This window comes from Anolis carolinensis, unplaced genomic scaffold (genome assembly GCF_035594765.1).
Source record: "Anolis carolinensis isolate JA03-04 unplaced genomic scaffold, rAnoCar3.1.pri scaffold_9, whole genome shotgun sequence".
In the NCBI taxonomy this organism is placed as follows: Eukaryota; Metazoa; Chordata; class Lepidosauria; order Squamata; family Dactyloidae; genus Anolis; species Anolis carolinensis.
Genome location: NW_026943820.1, coordinates 5,366,120 through 5,386,397, shown reverse-complemented (window position 1 = coordinate 5,386,397; position 20,278 = coordinate 5,366,120). Strand labels below are relative to the sequence as shown.

General features: G+C 49.1%; 1 protein-coding gene and 1 non-coding gene across 6 annotated transcripts in view; both read right to left on the bottom strand.

Moving 5' to 3' along the window:
• Nucleotides 1-514: 514 nt before the first annotated feature.
• wwp2 (WW domain containing E3 ubiquitin protein ligase 2) overlaps nucleotides 515-20,278 on the bottom strand; it is a 40,465-nt gene continuing 20,701 nt past the window's right edge. For 4 of the 5 annotated variants that reach the window (XM_008122078.3, XM_008122075.3, XM_008122077.3 and 1 more), the window contains 18 exons: nucleotides 20,141-20,271; nucleotides 19,878-20,055; nucleotides 15,412-15,501; nucleotides 15,020-15,194; nucleotides 13,006-13,060; nucleotides 10,632-10,713; nucleotides 10,365-10,493; nucleotides 9,674-9,752; nucleotides 9,478-9,549; nucleotides 8,495-8,583; nucleotides 7,743-7,902; nucleotides 4,567-4,700; nucleotides 4,080-4,220; nucleotides 3,447-3,567; nucleotides 2,607-2,711; nucleotides 2,269-2,365; nucleotides 1,929-2,001; nucleotides 515-1,809 (listed from right to left, as the gene is read on the bottom strand). In XM_008122078.3, coding sequence (XP_008120285.2) covers nucleotides 1,710-1,809; nucleotides 1,929-2,001; nucleotides 2,269-2,365; nucleotides 2,607-2,711; nucleotides 3,447-3,567; nucleotides 4,080-4,220; nucleotides 4,567-4,700; nucleotides 7,743-7,902; nucleotides 8,495-8,583; nucleotides 9,478-9,549; nucleotides 9,674-9,752; nucleotides 10,365-10,493; nucleotides 10,632-10,713; nucleotides 13,006-13,060; nucleotides 15,020-15,194; nucleotides 15,412-15,501; nucleotides 19,878-20,055; nucleotides 20,141-20,271 — 2,011 coding nt within the window. In that variant the 3' untranslated portion in view covers nucleotides 515-1,709. The remainder of the gene's footprint in view (nucleotides 1,810-1,928; nucleotides 2,002-2,268; nucleotides 2,366-2,606; nucleotides 2,712-3,446; nucleotides 3,568-4,079; nucleotides 4,221-4,566; nucleotides 4,701-7,742; nucleotides 7,903-8,494; nucleotides 8,584-9,477; nucleotides 9,550-9,673; nucleotides 9,753-10,364; nucleotides 10,494-10,631; nucleotides 10,714-13,005; nucleotides 13,061-15,019; nucleotides 15,195-15,411; nucleotides 15,502-19,877; nucleotides 20,056-20,140; nucleotides 20,272-20,278) is intronic. The other variant, XM_008122076.3, reaches the window with a different exon arrangement.
• On the bottom strand, nucleotides 8,135-8,239 carry mir140 (microRNA mir-140). Its single transcript, NR_129861.1, has one exon. It is a non-coding gene; the product is annotated as a microRNA mir-140 (primary transcript).

Genomic DNA, 20,278 nt, shown 5'->3' with positions numbered 1-20,278 from the left:
TCATGCTTCTGCCTGGGAGTCCAATGGGGCCATCGTCTCTGGAGGTTTTTAAGCAGACGTTGGATAACCATCTGTTGGGAGGGATTGAATTGTGCTGGACCAGATGACCTTTTGGGGGCGGGGGTCTCTTCCAATTTGGATTCTATGACTCTATAGTCTTACTTCTCCATAAAACTACTATGAGAGTGGATAGTCATCTGTCAGGAGGGCTTTGATGGTGTCTTCCTGTCTGGACTGAATGGCACATGAGGGCAGCAGACTCCATGACTGAGCCAACATTTTCACTTTGTGGCTGATGTGATTCTTAAAAGCAGGGAAGTCTTACTCCTTTCAGCCTTTTGAGCCTAGACTTGTCCCCCCGAAGTGGGGCCACACTCTCTGGCCTCATTGTTTACCAGAGGAACACAATTCTTCCGGAAGGCAAGCAGTGGGGGGTCTGAGTGCCGCAAAGCGGTACTCAGCCCCCTCCCTGGCCCCATGGCGCACCCCAGAAATGATCCCCGAAAGAGAGAGGTCAGAGGCAAAGCCCACAAGCAGCTGCTGCGGATTGTTTATTGCACAAGAAATTGGCATCGGCTGAGGCAGGCTGGTGCAGTAAAAAACTATCCAGGATCCCCGTCATCAAAAGAGCTATTGCAGTCCTTTGTATCCACAGACACATATATACAGATTTTTATATATTTATAAGTATGTACACACAGACACATTCTCTTCTTTCGCGGAGACTGAGACACAGAGGCTAGCTGAGGCATGGGCCAACTTTGGCCCTCCCTCCAGGTGTTTTGGATGCCAACTCCCACAATTCCTAACAGCCGGTAGGCTGTTAGGAATTGTGGGAGTTGGCGTCCAAAACACCTGGAGGGAGGGCCAAAGTTGGCCCATGCCTCAGCTAGGCACTGGGCAGGGAGGTGCTCCTATTCCCACTGAGTCCTCTAATAGGAGACCCACATCAAGGCAGAGGGGCTCTTCCGCTTTCTATGGGACTCTTAGAGTGCCGACCTTCCCGCCAAAGATGCTGCCCCGTTCCTGCAAGACTCCATGGGCACAAGGGCAGCCGGAGAGTGGACAGTCCCTTCGGGTCTGGACAATTCCCCCAAAACCTGCTCTGCAATGTGGGTAGAGTGGTATGAAGGACTGCAAGGGCCCTGTCTTCTTGTTCAGTGATGGGCCAGGTGCAAAGAGTAGGTGGATCTAGAAGCCTTTCTCGCTTGACCCAAGTGGGGAGGCCAGGAGGGCTTTGACGTCCACTCTGCACCAGTGGAGGACATCATGTATTTTGCGAGGGGGGAGAGCTTCCCCAAAGTGCTCGTTCCTTGGTTTGTGCTGAGTGCTTTTGGTTGAGACATTGGGGCAGGAGAGAGGAGGCCTATCCAAGCAGCACCCACATTATCCAGGGCAGAGGTACCGAGATGGTAGCCACAGCTTAGGATTGGGATGTGGGAGCTTTTGGAAATGGGGGCTGGACATGTGTTTGCCCTGTCAGGAGCCCCATGAAGCGGCTACCTCTTTGGTGTCATGGTTTGACAAATGGAAAGAATCAGAGGCCACCTTTGGCTTCAGGAAGGGGGAAAGAATGGGCCTGCAACTGCAAGGCCTCTCATGGTCTGAGCCTGAACACTCAAGAGGTGGTTCTGGCCACCATCTTGGCAGGAAGGAAGCAGGGGGGCAGCACCTTGGCTCCCTTTCAGAGCTGGCCTTCTTCCGCTTCCTCACTCCTGGCCAAAACCCTCCGTCTCCTCGATGGCGAAGAGAAGCTTCTCCTTCAGCTGCTCAAAACTTTTATAGGGAGGAAGGTCCAGGCGGTTGAAGCTGCCGAGGGGCAAAAGGAGACCGTCAGCATAGGTCCCTTCATTGCCCCCCACATCCTGGGAGGGAGGGAAGGAAGGAAGGAACAGGGACATTTTCCACCCACCCCAAATAGGACTCACCAGGTGTGGCTGCGAGGGAGCCAGGTCTCCTTGCCCACCTTGTCAATGCAGAACTTCTGCGGACCGTTGCTGCCTATTAAGGGGGGAAATCAGGAGGCATTCGATCCAAAGGAAAGGGATGCTGCAGGACACAGCAGTACAGCATTATGACAAACTACCAGGACAGTTAAAATTCTGGTGTCGTGCAAGGAAGCAACCAGGGAAAATGGGACTGGGAGAGTCAAGAGGGTCAACAACGGTGTCCACCTCCCGCAACCCTTCGTCTGTATGGCCCCAGGGCAAGCCCCACATACAGCCAACCCCGTCATCCCACAAAGACAGTAGAGGAGGGACCAAGTACCAATCAACTCTGCGAATCCTCCCACCGGCAGGCGGCACGTCCCTGTCACAAACTGCAGCAGCCGGATCCTCTTCTCATTGTCCATCTCTTTGACCACCTGGAAAGTCACATTTTGGGAGGAATGGCATGAAGTTGTGTCTTTTCAGAGTTACTGGATCATCCTTCAGAGCCAACTGGGGGACTTCTAGAGCTGGAAGGGACCCCCAAAGTCCATCCAGTCCAGTTCCCTTCTTTCGGCCAGGCAGGGAGACACAGTCCGAGCCCTTCCATCCAGCCTCTGCTTTAAAACCTTCCCCAAAGGAGACTCCCCGGGGCTCTAGGCCCTCCATATTCCTGACCTGCCAGAACCACTGGATCTGCTTGCTGTTCTTGGTGTAATGGCGATAGATAGTGTTCTTCTGCCAGTCACTCATGTCGATCTCCTGCATCCCACACAGCATCAGCTTTGTTTGGAGGGAGCAGAAAAGGGGAAGAGCATGAATGGCCTGGAATGGGGCAGAACGTGGCCTGCAAGTTCCCACCAAGGAGCCCAGCTGCCAAACCATGATCTGGTGGGTCCCTCTCCCTTCTGGGTTAACAAAATCTTTGGCAATGGATAAAGTGGGATAACACAAATGCCATGCATCACAAGGATAGTCTCCTGAAAGGCCATAATGGATGAACTGAAGGACAAATGGACAAGTCTTTGCTGTGGTTTGTTTGCTTGGGTGCTTTTGTTTCTGACTCATGGTGACCTCAGTTATTAATAGCATTATATTTATATTTTGCTTGAGACACAAAGCAGCCCCAAGACAAATCTTCAGCCCCGCAAAAATGGAAGTCTGTGAAAGGTGTGTTTACTTCTTTGCTTTGAATGCGATTTCCTGCTTCTTGGCAGGGGGTTGGACTAGATGGCCCATGAGGTCTCTTCCAACTCTACTATTCTATGATTCTCTGGAAATACCCCTAGTTCATATTACAACCAAACTAAATGTCCTAAAAGGCACTAGATTATGTCTGATAATGGAATTATACAGGGTCAGCCTTTGGGAGACCACGAGTAAATCCCAGGTGCTGGAGGCGGCATTTCAGGAGAAGGAATAGGCAGAACCACCTCTGAGGATTCCTGGCCTAATGAAAACTAATGGGGTCCCTGAGGAGTGGCTTTGTTTCTAGACCTAGAAGCCTTTCTCATTCACCTCCAGCTCCTTCTCGTCAAAGTAACGCAGCCATTCGAGGGGTGCCACTTCGTTGAAGCCATCCAAGAAGGCCTTGGTCTGCTCCTCCACACCCCGAGTGAAGCGCCAGTCCGTCAGCAGCCTGGAAGGGAAGGAGGGAAGGAGTAAAGAGGAAAGAAGGTAGATACTCAGCACCTCCAGGGCTCCCTGCGGATCCAGTGGATCCCATCCTGGCCCAGTCCTGATCCAGCCCTTGGAGCAGCTTGGCAACAGCTAGTGCTCTTTTGGAGATAGGCAAAGAAGCCTGACTAAGTGCTCTCTCCATCCTTGCCATTGCTTTCCCTCGGCCCATAGTGGCCTCTTTCACATCATGCAGTTTGACTGCTTTGATCCCAAAGCTTCATTCTATGCAGCCCTGGGACTTCTAGTCTTGGGTGGGGTCTCCTGAGCTCTCTGGGACCTCAACCAAACTCTACATCTCAGGGTTTCATGCAAGTGTGAAGTGTGAAAGAGCTCCCCGCCCTTTTTGGTGGAAGATCTGGACTCTGTAGAGCCCAGGCCAAACTGGGGAGCCTCACACTGCATGGATTTGAGCTACAAGGACCACCCCTTGGAGCCCCCCATTGCCCCGCACACATGTGTGCACACACTTACATGATGTACTCTTCCTTGTTCTCCTCAGTGACCCGAATGCTCTCCCCGCCCTCCTTAAGCTCGTGGGTGGTCACTTTGCCCAGGATGTCCATGTCCTGGATGAAGAACAGCTCCAGGCCACACTCCTCCACGTTATTCTCCCTGCAAAAAAGGAAGGAAGGTTGCATCACTTGAAGGGGAACTGGGCCCTGAGGGCTCTAGACCTTCTCAGCCAGGCCAGCAAGCTACGCTCCGATGGATTTCCCATATGGCTCTCTCTACGGCAAATAACAATTATTATTATTAAGCAGGGGCTGGGTGGCCATCTGTCGTGAGGGATTGGATGCTGCCTTCCTTTATGGCAGGAGGGACTGGGTGGCTTTTGGGGTCTCCTCCAATTCTAGGATTCTGCAATTAATTGATTGATTTCGTTGTTGCGCCTTTCTGCCTGGCATAATGAGTGTGGGCTGGATGTCCTTCGGGGTCCCTTTCTAATTCTAGGACTCACTTGATCCAGACGATGGAGTTGTAGAACTCAGGGTCAATGGACTCCAGGTCCTTGAGGGTGGGCCGCTTGTTGAGCATACGCTTGTAGAAGGGTAGGGTGAAGCCGGTGTCGATGAACTTTCCGTGGTACAAGGCCTGTAAGTCAGGAGATGGAGGAAGTGTCGGTAAAGCCATGGCCATGGCTCTGGGCAGAGCATGTCCTGGAGAGACTGGCCACGGAACAGGCCACACACAAGCAGTGAAGGCCTAAGCCCCTCCAGGTTTGAAACCACCTTTCGTAAATATGTACTCCACACCTCATGGACATTACAACTGGAGCATTCCTTAAAACTGCTTTAAATTGGTAATGCCAATAGTCCTGCCCTGAAACCTTGGGATACAGAGCAGCGTAGAAATGCTTTAATAAAATAAACCAAGAATTACACAGCCAGAATAAAGAGCAGGATGTAAAACAGGTTTTGTAATAGAACTCATCGAAATTTCCAGGAAAAAATGAAACCGTTTCTACCCTTGTGCTGAAAAGATATTAACAGGGGAGTGGGCAAATGTATTAATATTTTATCCCACATTCCTTCTGATAATCACGACTCAGGGCGGCCAATGACAAACACAACACCATACAATTAAACACATTAAAATATGAATAAAAACAGTTTTAAAAGCCAAAATTATTTCTGTCACGGAACACGGAAATACTGAAATACATTTGAAACCACATTTAGAAATGATGGTTTTTTGTTTGTTTTTAACTATGTACTTTCAATATGTTCTGCATTGAATTCTAATTCAATGCTTGCATGCACTGTGTTTTAATTTCCATATGGATTTTGTTTTAGTATGAGCTTTAAGTCTCCTTTGGGAGAGGAAAAAGTAATCGTATAATAAAAAAATATAATGATGATACAATATACACAAATAATAAATCATATAATAGTATAATAATGTATAATAATACAGTAATAGTATAATAATACATGCTAATAATAATATAATACTTCTAATAAAATGTAATATAATATATGCAAATTACATATCGTATAGTAATATAATGGAGTCACCGGTGGCACAGCGGGTTAAACCACTGAGCTGCTGAATTTGCTGATTGAAAGGTTGGCGGTTCAAATCCGGGGAGCAGAGTGAGTTCTTGCTATTAGCCCCAGCTTCTGCTAATCTAGCAGTTCAAAAACATGTATATGTGAGTACACTGATAGCTATCACTTCTGCGGGAAGGTAATGACGCTCCATGCAGTCATGCCAGTGGCCACATGACCTTGAAGGTGTCTACAGACAACACCGGCTCTTTGGCTTAGAAATGAAAATGAGCACCAACCCCCAGAGCCGGACACGACTAAACTTAATGTCAGGGGAAATCTTATAATAATGATATAATATACAGTAATAATAATATAATATAATATATGCTAATAAATATAATACTAATAACAAAATGTGGTAATATATATTCATAAAATAATAGTAATTAGTATAATAATATGATATACTGTACACAGTATACAATAATAATAATAATAATACTGTATATACTTGAGTATAAGCCTAATTTTTCAGCCCCTTTTTTAGGACTAAAAAAGCCCCTCTCGGCTTATACTCGAGTGAGGGTCCTGGCTGGCTTATACTCAAGTATATATGGTACATTTATTATTTTTCTCTATTTTTATTGATATTATTACATTTATTATTTTACTCTATTATTATTGTTAGTATTACTTTTTATTCTATTTTATTATTAATAATATATTTATTATTTCACTATGATATTATTGTTATTACATTTATTATTTTACTTTATTATTATTAAAAGGATACATAAGGGCATTTACATTGAAGAAGATAAGAATAATGATTTAATCAGAGTTGGACAGTCTTATCTTAAATTAAAGTTTTATGTAACTATTCAAAAACATTTAACCTAATGATGCCTCGATTAATGTAATTTTATTGGTTTCTATTTTATTTCTGAAATTTACCACTCTCGGCTTATACTTGAGTCAATGTTTTCCCAGTTTTCTTGTGATAAAATTAGGTGCCTCAGCTTATACTTGAGTATATACGGTAATAATAATAATAATAATAATAATAATAATAATAATAATAATAATAATAATAATAATAATAATAATAATACAACTAAGCCTCTAGAAAAGGAATCAAGTTCCCTCCGATAAAAGGGCTCCTTGTAAAACGAGTTTTTGCAAAGGAGACCTGAGCCTGATAGAGGAACAGGATGAAACCCAAAGGGCCCACAGCAGTTGAGACCCCAGACCCGCTTCCCTTTTAAAAAGATGCCCCCACATGCTTCCTCCTTGATTTTTCCCTCCCTTCAGGGCCCCCCAAGCGGCTGGGTTCAGCCAGGGCCCCCTCTGCGGCCACAGAACGACTTCCGAGGAGCCAAGAATAACCCAGACGTTTCTGGGCTGCGTCTGGAGGAAAAAGGAGCCCTTGGCGGCAGCAGCAGCGAGTGAGTAATAGTCTGGGGTTTTGGGGGGAGAAACCCCACTCATTTTCCCAAAGGCTAAAGGAAACGGAGAAAGGAGCCAGGAATTGGGGGCATAGACAGCACAGGGCCCCAGAGGCTGAGAAAAAGGCTGCAAAGGATGAAATGCGCTCTCTTTCTAGAAGGGAGCAAACATTCGGAGCCATGGGACCACAAATGCCACATTTCTTCGATTCTAAGATGCCAAGACACACAGTCATTGCAGGATAGGGAAAAATGCATCATATATATCTCCACGATTCCAAGACATCCCCTCAATGATGTCTATGTAAGAAGGAAAGTGCATCTTAGAATCCAAGAAACATGGCAAAAAGAACTGGGAAACCAATTCTTGGTGGGACCACTATTTTCCACATGGTCTCCAGTCTGTCCCAATTACCTTCTGTTACTTGTGTTTAAACTCAAACCAGTGCAGTTTCATGGCAAATGTGAAGTTACGGAAGATGAAAGTACTGTAATTTCGCTTCAAAATGAAAAACCATGGGGAATATTATTTTCGGTGTTTTTCAAATATCTCGATAGAACTTTCCGGACTCCCTTCCCAATTGGGTCCCTTGTTTTTAAGGGTCCGAAGGGTGGCGGTTTCTGGGCCAAGCTAAGACCGTCCCATAACTTGGGTCCCAAAGACCCTCCCCAAAAAACAACCCTATTCCCCATCTCACCATGGCGATGAACCGGCCAATGAAGCGGAAGTAGGTCAAGTGGTCGGGGTTGATAGAGGAGGCCGGGTTGATCTGGAGGCAGTAGTTGTTCTTCCCGGCGTATTCAAAGAGGCAGTACATGGGGTTCAGCACTTCGTGGGACAAGAGGAAGAACCACTCCCTGCAGGGAGAGAGAAGGAAGCCTCAGGATATCGGGCCTAGGAATTGTGGGAATTGAAGTCCAAAACATGTAGAGGAGGGTCGAAATTGGCCCAGGCCTAATGTAGGGGCAAGAAGCCAAACACCTAGATGAAGGAAACAAGGAGCAAAACCAGACCACAATTTGCACACACACACACACGCATGGCTCCATGTGCAAGTGTCGATCCTCGTCCAGATTGTCGCTGCTCTGGCGCAGAGAGCCCCGGCATCCCGTCCGTGGTTCTACCCTGTGGTAGAACAGCATGACGTAACCTACCATAGGGTAAAACCACTGGAAGGACACAGAGAGAGGAAGGAGGAGAGTGGACGCCATGGAGAGAGGAAGAAGAGCCAGAACGGAGTGCATTCTCAGTCCAGAAGTCCCTCCGCAAAAACCCCAAAGGCCCTCCTCCGTCTGATGCCACAGAACAAGGGAGGGTCAGCCCCATGCCGTTCTGCAGAACCCCCAGCCCACCTCTATAGTCCTCCCCTCCAGGTCTCTCCAGCACTGTGGTCCCAAAGGAACACCAAGACAGGAAAGGCACCATTCTTGGTGCACATGCCGCACTCACCGGGCGATGCCTCCGTAGTCCAGCCCCTCTTCCCCGCGCATGATGATGTAGAGCCGCCGGCGGAGGTCATAAGGCTTCATGTTCATGATCTGGGCACAGAAATCAATCCTCAAGTTAAAAGGGGCACTCAAGGGCCATCCAGATCAACCCCCTTCTGCCATAAAGGAAGGCAAAATCCTCCCAACAGACAGCCATCCAGCCTCAATTTGAAGGATGGAAGGAGGGAATGTGATACAATGTTCCCTCACTTATCGCTGGGGTTAGGTTCCATGATCACCCGCAATAAGTGAAAATCCACGAAGTAGGGGCACTTTATTTATTTTAATATTTATACATTATTTTAATAGGTAAAGGTTTTCCCTGACATTAAGTCCAGTCATGTCTGACTCTGGGGGTTGGTGCTCATCTCCATTTCTAAGCCGAAGAGCTGGCGTTGTCCGTAGACACCTCCAAGGTCATGTGGCCAGCATGACTGCATGGAGCGGTGTTACCTTCCCGCCGAAGCGGTACCTATTGATCTACTCACATTAGCATGTTTTCGAACTGCTAGATTGGCAGAAGATGGAGCTAACAGCGGGTGCTCACTCCACTCCCAGGATTTGAACCTGGGACCATTCTGTCTGCAAATTCAGCAGCTCAGTGCTTTAACACACTTCGCCACCGGGGCTCCTTATTTTAATAGTTATACATTATTTTAGTAGTTATACACTATTTTAGTCTTTATCAACCAATTGTGTATTGATAAATTGCCTCCTTCTCCTCCCGTTGCCACTTGGGTTCTTTTTCTCTCCCTTTGGCTTCTCCTTCCTCCATTCCTTAGGCTGTAAATTGTAATTTTTGTGATTTATAATAGTATTTTAGAGTTTATTAAAAACCCGCAAAACAGCAAATCCGCAAAAAGTGAACCACAAAGTAGTGAGGGAACACTGTATTTGGAGGTGGGAGAGAGAAGGCTTGACCACAGTCCCCAATGCAAGTCTCACCTGCTGGAAGGAGTCCTCAAAGAGCGTTTGCCGTGAGACGCTGATCTTGACGTGGCTGGGAAGCGCATTCGACTGCCAAGGGAGGAATGAAGGAATAAAGGAAGGCAACACTCGAATCCCCTCCCTTCATTGTCCCACTTTTTTGGGGGACCCTTCAAGCCCCCTCCCCTCTCCCCCAAAGGCAGGGGTCACTCACGTGGCACAGGAAGCGGAACTGGTGGAACTTCCAGCGGAAACTGCGGTCGTAGGCACCGGGGGAGCCTCCTTGTTTGCTCCTGAAAAGGGCAACGAAGGAGAGCTCTTCAGGTGGGCATCGCAGGCTGAACCCAGAGCAACGAAGCTTTATGGACACAGTCAACGACAAAACCCATGGTCCCCAGACTCCCCTTTGTGTGCCCCTCTTTCCCTATACCTCCCAGAATCCTATGGCAAGAGGATTCTGGGAGTTGCGATCCAAAAAATCCACCCTTCCACAAGCTCTGAGAGGAATGGAGGACCCATCGGAGGCCATAGCCCAGGTCTCCAAGGGGTCCCACAATCATCAAAGCCCCAAGAAGGGAGAGAGGGGTAGAAACAGACGTGGCATCCTCTTCCTCCCACTTGGTGACCTCCCATCATCCTCCCAAGGCTGAGCCGCAGACTGAGGATGATGGAGGATATTGTCCAGGCAGAGAGATGTCTGGGAACTCAGGTGTCATATTGGGAAGCCTGCTTCCAATCTGCCAATGTGATCACCCAGAACTTGGCGAGTCTCCTCCTCTTGTCACCACTTCCTTGCCTTGTAAACAAGCGTCCCATGCTGCATGCACAGACCATATTTTTAGGAACAACACCCTATAACAGCACCCCATAGGAGGAGAAAAGTGCCACCTGCAAGGGAGCCTTACCCGGACTCGAACCCGGGACGGGGGTCCTTGAAGGTGGTGGTGCGGGTGTTGTGGTCCACAAAGTAGCGCACCCCTTCGCTGGTGTACTTCATCTCCCATCCGGGGGGAAGCGCCGGCTCCTGGATCATTCTGTCCGGAGAGAAAAGAAAGGACCCTCAGGACCAGAACCCTGGACATCAAGACTCCCCTTCTCCCTGGACCCAACATGCACTGGAGGGGTCCGGCCTTTGCTTCCAAGGCCCAAAACAGGCCCTCTTGCCCCCTTACCCCTGCGTGCGGGGGTCCTCCCATTGCGTGGTGCGTGTGTTGTGGTTGACGTAGTAGACGCGGCCGTTGTCCTGCCTCTTCTCTGGAAACGGAAAGAACGACATGTGAGCGGTCCATCGTCAGCATAGGATCAGGGGCTTGTGGGAGACCCACAAGGACCACAACAAGACAACTAGGCCCCTTCCCTCAATAGATGCAAGATAAGAAAGTGCAAAAATGGGTGCAAAAGGAACCTCATTTCTCTGGACGGATGAGGCGTGTTTCAAAGGGGACAGACTCTCCTTGTCCGCTGGCCAATCCTCTAAGTAAGGGGAGGGGTCTCTGGTCCCAAAGGGTGTCCATACAAAGCCTCCAAAGGGACCCCATGGAGATATTAGGCTCAGGATCTGCCCACAACCCAGATAACCCTATGGATAAGCAAAGGTGATTCCATTTGAGCTTCTCCTAAATTCCACTGCCAAGTGTATAGGAGAAGATAGCAGCTCCTCTCAAGCCCCGGTGCCATCCCAGTGGGGTCGCTCTTCAAAAGGAAGCCAACAGATACACAAAGACACAACACGCACTAGGACACCCAGGCCTGGTCTGTTTGGATGCCCTCAGTGTGCCCCATTCACCAACTTGGTCGGCCATTTCACCCCACATGCATGTCCCATCTCCCAGCCTGCATGCCTGGATGGCTCCAACATTTTTTGGTGCAGGTTTTGGTACCATTTCCCCAGCTCAGAGCCTTCTCTTCAAGCTGCAAAACCCCAGAGGAATTCTCTCTCCAACTTCCTTCCTCTTCTTTTCAACCGTCACTCTATCCATCATGAGTCAGGGACGGAAATAATGGAGAGAAGAAGCCCTAGAAAGGGACTCCCATCGTCCCCTTACTTCAGGACAGGAACTGCCATTGAGCCTGATCTGAACTCAAGACCCCGTGGGAGAGAGCTGCCATCCATTTCCATCTCTGGAGGCTTTTAAGCAAAGGCTGGATGGCCATGTTAGGAGGGATTGGTTTGTGTCTTCTTGCTGGAAAGAAAGGGTTTGGACTGGATGGCCCTTGGGTGCCCCTTTCATAGAATCATAGAATCCTAGAGTTGGAAGAGACCTTGTGGGCCATCCAGTCCAAATCTATTCTGCCAGGAAGCAGGAAAATCGCATTCAAAGCCCCCCTGACAAATGGTCAACCAGTCTCTGTTTAAAAGCCTCCAAAGAAGGAGCCTCCACCACACTCCGAGGCAGAGTTCCACTGCTGAACAGATCTCAGTTAGGAAATTCTTCCTCATGTTCAGGTGGAATTTTCTTTCCTGTAGTTTGAAGACGTTCCACATCCTAGTCTCCAGGGCAGTGGAAACAAGCCTGCTCCCTCTTCCCTATGACTTCCTTCCCCTCACATCTTGATCCATGGCCCTCATCATATCTCCTCTCAACCTTCTCATCTGCAGGCTAAACATGCTCAGCTCTTTCAGCCGCTCTTCATAGGGCTTGTTCTCCAGACCCTTGATCATGTTAGTCGCCTTCCTCTGGACACATTCCAGCTTGTCAACATTTCCCTTCAATTGTGATGCCCAGAATGGGACACAGTGTGTGGTCTGACTAAGGCAAAAAAGAAGAGAGGGGGAGCATGACTTCCCTGGATCTAGGGACTGGACTCCTATTTTTACAGGACAAAGTCCCATTGGTTTTTTTTAGCTGCTGCATCACATTGGGGCCCCTGGTGGCACAGTGTGTTAAAGCGCTGAGCTGCTGAACTTGTGGACCAAAAGGTGCCAGGTTCAAATCCCGGGAGCGGAATGAGCGCCCACTGTTAGCCCCAGCTCCTGCCAACCTAGCAGTTCGAAAACATGCCAATGCGAGTAGATAGGTAGGTACCGCTCCGGCGGGAAGGTAACGGCGCTCCATGCAGTCATGCCAGTGGCCACGTGACCTTGGAGGTGTCTACGGACAACGCCCGCTCTTCGGCTTAGAAATGGAGATGAGCACCAACCCCCAGAGTCGGTCACGACTGGACTTAACGTCAGGGGAAAACCTTTACCTTTACTATCACATTGGTGGCTCATGGAGGCTCCACATCTCTGTGGAGGCTTTTAAGCAGAGGCTGGATGAGGGAAGAAACCCTTTCTTCCTGCTGGAAAGAAAGATTTTGGACTGGGTGGCCCTTGGGTGCCCCTTTCAACCTTAGGACTTTATGAAGAGAGACTTCCATCATTTCGGGACTTTCAAAGTGATACATGTGGAGTCAGGATTTGAACTAAGAGCCCATGGGAGAGAGTCTTTCCTCTGCTGCTTTCAATAGTAAACAAAAAAAGCCCGAAGCAATGAATGATCCCAGGGGAACACAACCAAAGTGCAGACACAAATAAAGCCAAGAAGTCAAAGAGTGGGCACTTACCCCATCCGGTGGGCAGCGGTCCGAGGGGGTCATTGTCCGGCGGGGCACCCGAGGACTAGAGGGGCAGAAGAGGCACCAGGTGAGGGTGAAGGAGAGGCTGGGGGTGGTGAGACGGGGGCTGTGTCCCTTCCCTGCAGAGGCCAAGAAGGCCATCCTGGCCAGGAGCCCATACAGAAGGCATGGGACGGATCAAGGGTGAAGAGACGGAGGGCAAAACTGGGCAGCCGAAGCTCCAAGGTGAGGCGAGGAAGGCGTCTGCTGCTGTTGCCGCTGCCGACTGAGTCCCCTCTGGGTCCCACCTCCAAACCCAAGCCCCCTCCTCCTCCTCCTCCTCCTTCTTCCCCCAAAAAAGAAGCAGGGGAAAAACATCCCTCATGGCAGGCCTTTCCAATGAAATCATCCCCACAAGCCCCGCCGCCGTGTCCACGCCCAGCGCTTCCTGGCTGGGACTGGAGGGGAGAAGGAAGGCCCAAACGGTGCCGCCTGAGCCTCCCTCCCGCCCTCCCGCCCTCTCCGCCAACACTAACCCCCCAACCCCACCCCACCTTCGCTGCCTTGACACTGGGCTGCGAAACCTGCCAGCGGAGACTGAAGGAACATTCATGCCACACAGACAGAAAGACAGACAGGCGTTTCCCCCCTGAACCGCACCACTCCCCCAAAGGCACACACACACGGGGCCCCATACAAAGCACCTTTATCCCGCTTCCAGGCCCCTGTTTGCATTAACCCCCCCTCCGCTCTCTGCCAGATGGGACCCAGGAGGCTCCCGTCAAAGGCCCCTTACAATTCCTGTGCAAAAAAGGGCATCCTTGTCCCAAGCAGGTAGGGCTCCTGCCCGGTTCTTTCAGGCGAGGAAGGAAAATGGGGCGCATTCAGAGGAACGCTCCCAACCTGGTCCTCGCAAACTGGAAGCCAAGGGAGCCTTCCCACTTTCCAAATAAGCCAAATGTCCCACTTTTGGAAGTATAGGGCCCGTCTCTGTGTGTTAATTAGATGCATACAATTACAAGCAGAAGGGTCAATATATAGTACTATCTACAAGGGAGGAGGATTGCATGAGCTAAATATCAAAAGCAGGCCTGGGCCAACTTGGGCCCTCCAGGTGTTTTGGACTTCAACTCCCACAATTCCTAACAGCCAGTCAAATTGAGCCATACTAAACTGGGTTCTGCCAACCTAGCAGTTCGAAAACATGCCAATGTGAGTAGATCAATAGGTACCGCTCTGGCGGGAAGGTAACGGCGCTCCATGCAGTCATGCCAGCCTTATGAACTTGGAGGTGTCTATGGACAACACCAGCTCTTCAGCTTAGAAATGGAGATGAGCACCAACCCCCAGAGTCAGACATGACTAGACTGGACTTTACCTTTACTTAGACTGGGATGCATTGGCAAAGCCATGGATCTAGTTACTGACAATATGGGGAATGTACTGTACACGGGCCCTTTGATGTTGCATTTCTTGAAATACTTCTAGAACATGGCTATACAGCCCAGAAAACATACAACAACCCTGTGATGTTGCTTTTGACAACATTTCCTGAATTATTTGCATTGCAATGGCATACGGACATCCTAGTGGCCATTGCACCTTTCTGCGTCTATCCATAGAGTCAGACAGTCCAACCCCCTTCTGCCAGACAGGTAAAGCACCATCAAAGCACCCCTGACAGATGACAATCTAGCCTCTGTTAAAAAGCATCCAAAGATGGAGCCTCTGCTGGACCCCAATCCAGCTATAAAAAGAATAATAATGACTTGTGATTTTAGATCAGGCAGTGAGGCTAAGCCTAACAGGACCCAAAATAGGGTGAAAAAACACTCCAAAAGAAGCACTTGCCAGCCTTGCATAGATACTACCCTAATGCTTCTCTCTGAGGAAGGAAAGGTTCCAAGGGAACACCATTTGGGGCACTTCCTGGTCCATTTTGCCACTTTCTTTGAGCTCACGGAACGCAGGAAAGTGGACCTTTTCAGGTTCAGAGCTCTGCCCCCCAGTCTCCCTTTATTACCTGGTAGAGGAAGCGCTGGCTGAAATGCTGCATGGCGCCGTGGAGCTGGCTGCGCTGGCTCTGCCACTGTTCGTAGTTGCGCACGTACTCGGCCGTGGGGCGCTGCCAGGTGGTGGTGCGCGTGTTGTGGTCCACATAGTAGTAGCGCCCGCGGGGGTCCACCCGCTTCTCCCAGCTGCAGAGACAATAGGGAGGCACCTCAGGGACCGGGATGCATAGGAAGGGGTCTCCATTTGGACCCTTCTGCCCTACATGCCAATCCAAGCCCCTCTCATTTCCAGAAATGGCCAAGAGCTGCAGAAACAGCTCTGGGTTGTTTCTGGACATTGGTCTAGTAGGGCTTTAGGGTCAAAGATGGTAGGGGGAGCCTTGCTGTGGCACCTATGACTTACCCAGGGGGAAGGGGCCGCTCCCAGGTGGTGGTCTTGGTGTTGTGGTCCACATAGTAGACTCTCCCGTTGGACAGCTCCCGCTGCTCCCACCTTCCAGGAAGGAAAAGAAAGACAGAGAGGCACTCAACGGTCATCCAGTCCAGCCCTAAGGCATTTTCCAGCTGCCCACAAAGTATTTTGGGAGTTTTGCAATAATAATAGTATAATAATAATAGTCCCCCACCTCTCCTTTCAGCTCAAGGCAGGGCACAACATAATTAAATATATTTATGCATGTTTTGCAAAGTTTTGAAGAATAGTTTAGATAATGAACCCTAGAATTCCTCCTCCGCCATGAGCTAGAATGTTCACCCAGAAAGGAACTCTTTGACTCTCTTTTTCTGGAGAGATAAATCAGGGTACAAACAACAACAATAACCACCACAACAACCAACACCACCACCTTCGGGGTGAGAAGGGCAGAGTATAAGTACAGTAAATAAACTACTACTACTACTACTACTACGACAACCACTACTACTACTTTTTTTTGTGTCAGGAGCAACTTGAGTTGCTTCTGGAGTGAGAGAATTGGCCGTCTGCAAGGACGTTGCCCAGGGGACATTGCCCGGATGTTTTGATGTTTTTACCATCCTTGTGGGAGGCTTCTCTCATGTCCCTGCATGGAGCTAGAGCTGATACAGGGAGCTCATCAGCACTCTCCCCGGGTGGGATTCGAACATGGCAGCCTTCAGGTCAGCAACCCAACTTTTAAGTCATGAGGCTTTATTTATTTATTTATTTTCAGCATTTATACCCCGCCCTTCTCACCCGGGGGGACTCAAGGCAGCTTACAACAGTTGGTAACATTTAATGCCAAGAACATAATAATAAAACAAAAACAGTACATATAAGCAATTAAAACTATAAAAATATATCATTAAAATCTATATATAAAAGAGTGATGGCATCACGGCGACCCACAAAACAACAAAACTACAGGCCCCCCGACCTCGAAATTTGACAACACAACCCATCATCCATGGCTCTAGGTTGATACAACAAAAAGAAAAGAAAAATAAAGTCCTAATTAGAGAGAGAGGAATAATTGCTTTTATCCAATTGCTGCCAGTTAGAAGGCTAAGCTCCTCCAACTTGGTCTCCTAGCAACCCAATAAAAAATAATAAAAAACACTAAAAAATAATTAAAAACACTAAAAAATTAATAAAATAAAATACTATAACAGAAAATAACTAAAAATAATACAAGAAAATAATAAAATATAATAAAAAGATAACTTACAATAAAATTTATTAAAAAATACAAATAACGTCAAATAAAAATTGCACAATTTTTAACCAATACCACCACCACTTTGCCACAGCAACGCGTGGCCGGGCACAGCTAGTACATTATAAAAATTAAAACATATGTAAATTAGATCCATTTGTCTAAAAACCTCATGCTTCAGCCTTCAATCGGACCATGTCAACATTATCGTATTACTCGTTAAAAGCTTGTGCACACAGCCATGTTTTCACAGCCTTTCTAAAACCCAGAAGAGTTAGGGCTTTAGTCCACTACGCCATCGGGGGCTCCACTACTACTACTACTATTACTACTACTATTCTTCCAAGCCCCAGGCAAACTGCCTGTAGGTTTCCTTTGTGAGCAAAATTTCACATCCTCCTCAAGTGTCAAAACCCCAGAACTGAACCCTGATACTGTCAGCAAAATATGGAAAGAGACCCCTTGAAAGGCAGATTAAGGGACCCTGTTGTTTCTCCCAAACAGCCTTCTCATGAGGACCAGAAACTTGCATTTTTATTAAAGCAAATGTGGGATGTGGAGTCATGGGGAGGACTGAGATGCCCAAACCGTGCCAGGGAACTGCCCATGCTCCCTCCCAACCAAACCCTAAGAGTCTGTGCACCCACCCCAACGCCTCCTGGCCCAGGCCTGGCTCAGGGAGGCCTCTGTCCCGCCAGCTGGCCACTTTGCCCAAACTGCTTGCCACACGGGCCACCTCCTCTTCCTCCTCCCTCGCCGAGGCCCATTCGCTCGCAGGCAAGGTAAGTCTGCCATCCAAGCAAGACGCCCGGCGGGCCTTACGTAAGGAACCACAGCCCCGCAGCGGCTGCCAGGGAGCACAATGCGCCTCTTTGTGCTATGCGCAAGCAGCAAGAGAGTGAGAGAGACGAGGCGCAAAGTGCTGTAGGCACTGCTGTGTTAATGAGGGCGGCTGCTGTCTGTCCCCGGTGCAGCCTCCGCTGATAGGAACCAGATGCAGGAGGCAAAGGAGGAGGAGGAGGCCATGGCAACTGCGGCAGGGCCACCAGATGTAACGGGAGTGCGCATGTATGTGCGTATCTATGTGCAAGACCAAGACATTCACCTTCCCCATTTGTGTGCACCAACAGCACCCCATTTCTGGTCTCGCGCCAATGAACGGTTCGGCCTCCAAACTCAAGTCCTAAAGGGCGCTTTGTTGCCGGCCACATGGAGCGCAGATGTGAGCAAGGAGAGCATCACAGAGCCATAGAGAGCCCTCCTCTCTTCCTCTTTGACAGGGCTTTACCTCAATATTATCTGGGCTCATGCAGAGCTCCGAGGAGGAGCTGAAGTTTGCAACATGCGCTCGCTCGGAAGTGCCAAGCCAAGCGCACTGCGCTTGGCTTGGCACTTCCGAGCGAGCGCATGTTGCAAACTTCAGCTCCTCCTCGGAGCTCTGCATGAGCCCAGATAATATTGAGGTGGGAAAAGGAGCAAGGCATGCACCCCAAGGAGCCTCTATGTGCCAAGTAAAAGGCACCCTGACCTCCAGGACCCCCGGGTGCAAGAGGGGCAAGAGCAGGGGCTGTGGGGAAGCATGTCCATGGCGAAGGTGAAGAAGAAAGGGCCCTTTGAGGCACCTGGCCTTTTCCATCCCTCGGCAAACAGGAAGCGGGGGGTGCTACTCGCAACCCGGCATCGAGGCGGCCCGAACTACCTGAGAGCAACTCATGCACACAGAAACACACACAGAGGGAGGAACAAAGGGCTCCCTTCTTCCTCGTCAGAAACACAGACGGACATTTCAAGCCGTCTGGGAGCCAAAGAAGGAGGGCTGTGTGGCCACCCCTTCATAGGAAAGACTCAAGGAAAAAGGAGGCTTGTGGGTCGCCCCAAAAGGAAGGCAGGGGCTTGTCATTTGCACACAGAGATGCCAAAGAATGGAAAGGAGATAGGTGAAGACTATTGGGAAAACCAGCCTTTTGGAAGCATGACCCTTTTATAATAATAATAATAATAATTTTATTCTTATATCCCGCCCCATCTCCCCGGAGGGACTCGGGGCGGCTTACATGGGGCCATGCCCAGACACGACAGCACAAGTCAGATAAAACATTAAACCGAGCAGTAAAACTTCAACATGATTAAAAACAGTCATAAAAGTCAATATACACAATAATATTAAAATCCCGATTTGGGTCAAAAGATCCAGGCCAAGGTGCAAAGCAATATCAAGTTTGGAGATTATTATTTATTTATTTATTTATTTATTTATTTACAGCATTTATATTCTGCCCTTCTCACCCCGAAGGGGACTCAGGGCGGATCACATTACACATATAAGGCAAACATTCAATGCCTTAACATAGAACAAAGGCAAGACAAACACGGGGCTCTGAGCTGGCCTCGAACTCATGACCTCCTGGTCAGATTAATTGGCACTCCCACTATTTGGAATGATCATAACCTTTTAGAAAAGTAGGACCTTTAAATTAGAGATCGTAACCTTTTGGCGAAATGCGTTAAAGCACTGAGGTCCCAGGTTCAAACCCCGGGAGCGGCGTGAGAGGCCGCTGTTAGCTCCAGCTCCTGCCAACCTAGCAGTTCAAAAACATGCCAATGTGAGTAGATCAATAGGTACTGCTCCGGCGGGAAGGTAACGGCACTCCATGCAGTCATGCTGGCCACATGACCTTGCAGGCATCTACGGACAATGCCGGCTCTTCGGCTTAGAAATGGAGATGAGCACCAACTCCCAGAGTCGGTCACGACTGGACTTAACTTCAGGGGAAACCTTTACCTTTACCTTAACCTTTTGGTAAAGTATGATCTTACTGAGAAGAGCTAAAAACTCACTTCAGTCCATCTACTCCTTAGTGATAGACACCCACAAGTATTCATGCAAGACCGTTTAGGTTTCTTAGTTGTTAGACTGATATACCTGGTTACCTCTCTGAACGGTTAGGAACAAAGATATGCCAATGTACAAAATATATAGCAGATCTTCAGATGTGTTATTTCAGTTGCCCAAAAAATATCTACTCTCATAGAGGCTTCAGGGATCTCTTTGCTCCCAAGTAAGGACCGTGGCCTCTTTCCATGAGCAGCCTCTTACCTGCCCAGAGGTACATCACAGGGTGATGGAGAGAGACCAAGAAGCGGGAGGCAGTGCCAGTGTTCTGAAGCAAGGTCCCACTCCCCAGGCGCCACTTACCCGGTGGGCAGTGCCTCCTGAGCATGTGCAGAGGGCTGGGAGGCCTGGCTCCTGGGGTTGGGGGGCGCCTCTTCCTCCGTCCCAGCAGGCTCCTGAGTCGCACCTGAGTCGGCACTCAATGCAGGTGCAGGGGCCTCATCTTCGGCTTCGGGGAGAGAGACGGCAGGGTCCCCATTCACTGAGAGGAGAAAGACAGAACTGTGGGTGAAGTGGGCAGCAGAAGCCCATATAGTGCCCTTGCATGTCCCCTATGCAAGCCATACCTGTGCCATTCAGGACAGTGCTGCTCTGGGCCTTTCCTGCTGCCTGGCGCCGCAGCCGGGGGCTCGGGCTTTGCTCCCCGTTGACCGGACTCTGCCTGGCTTCTCCAGCTGCCCCTTGTCTGTGCGATCTGCTGAGGA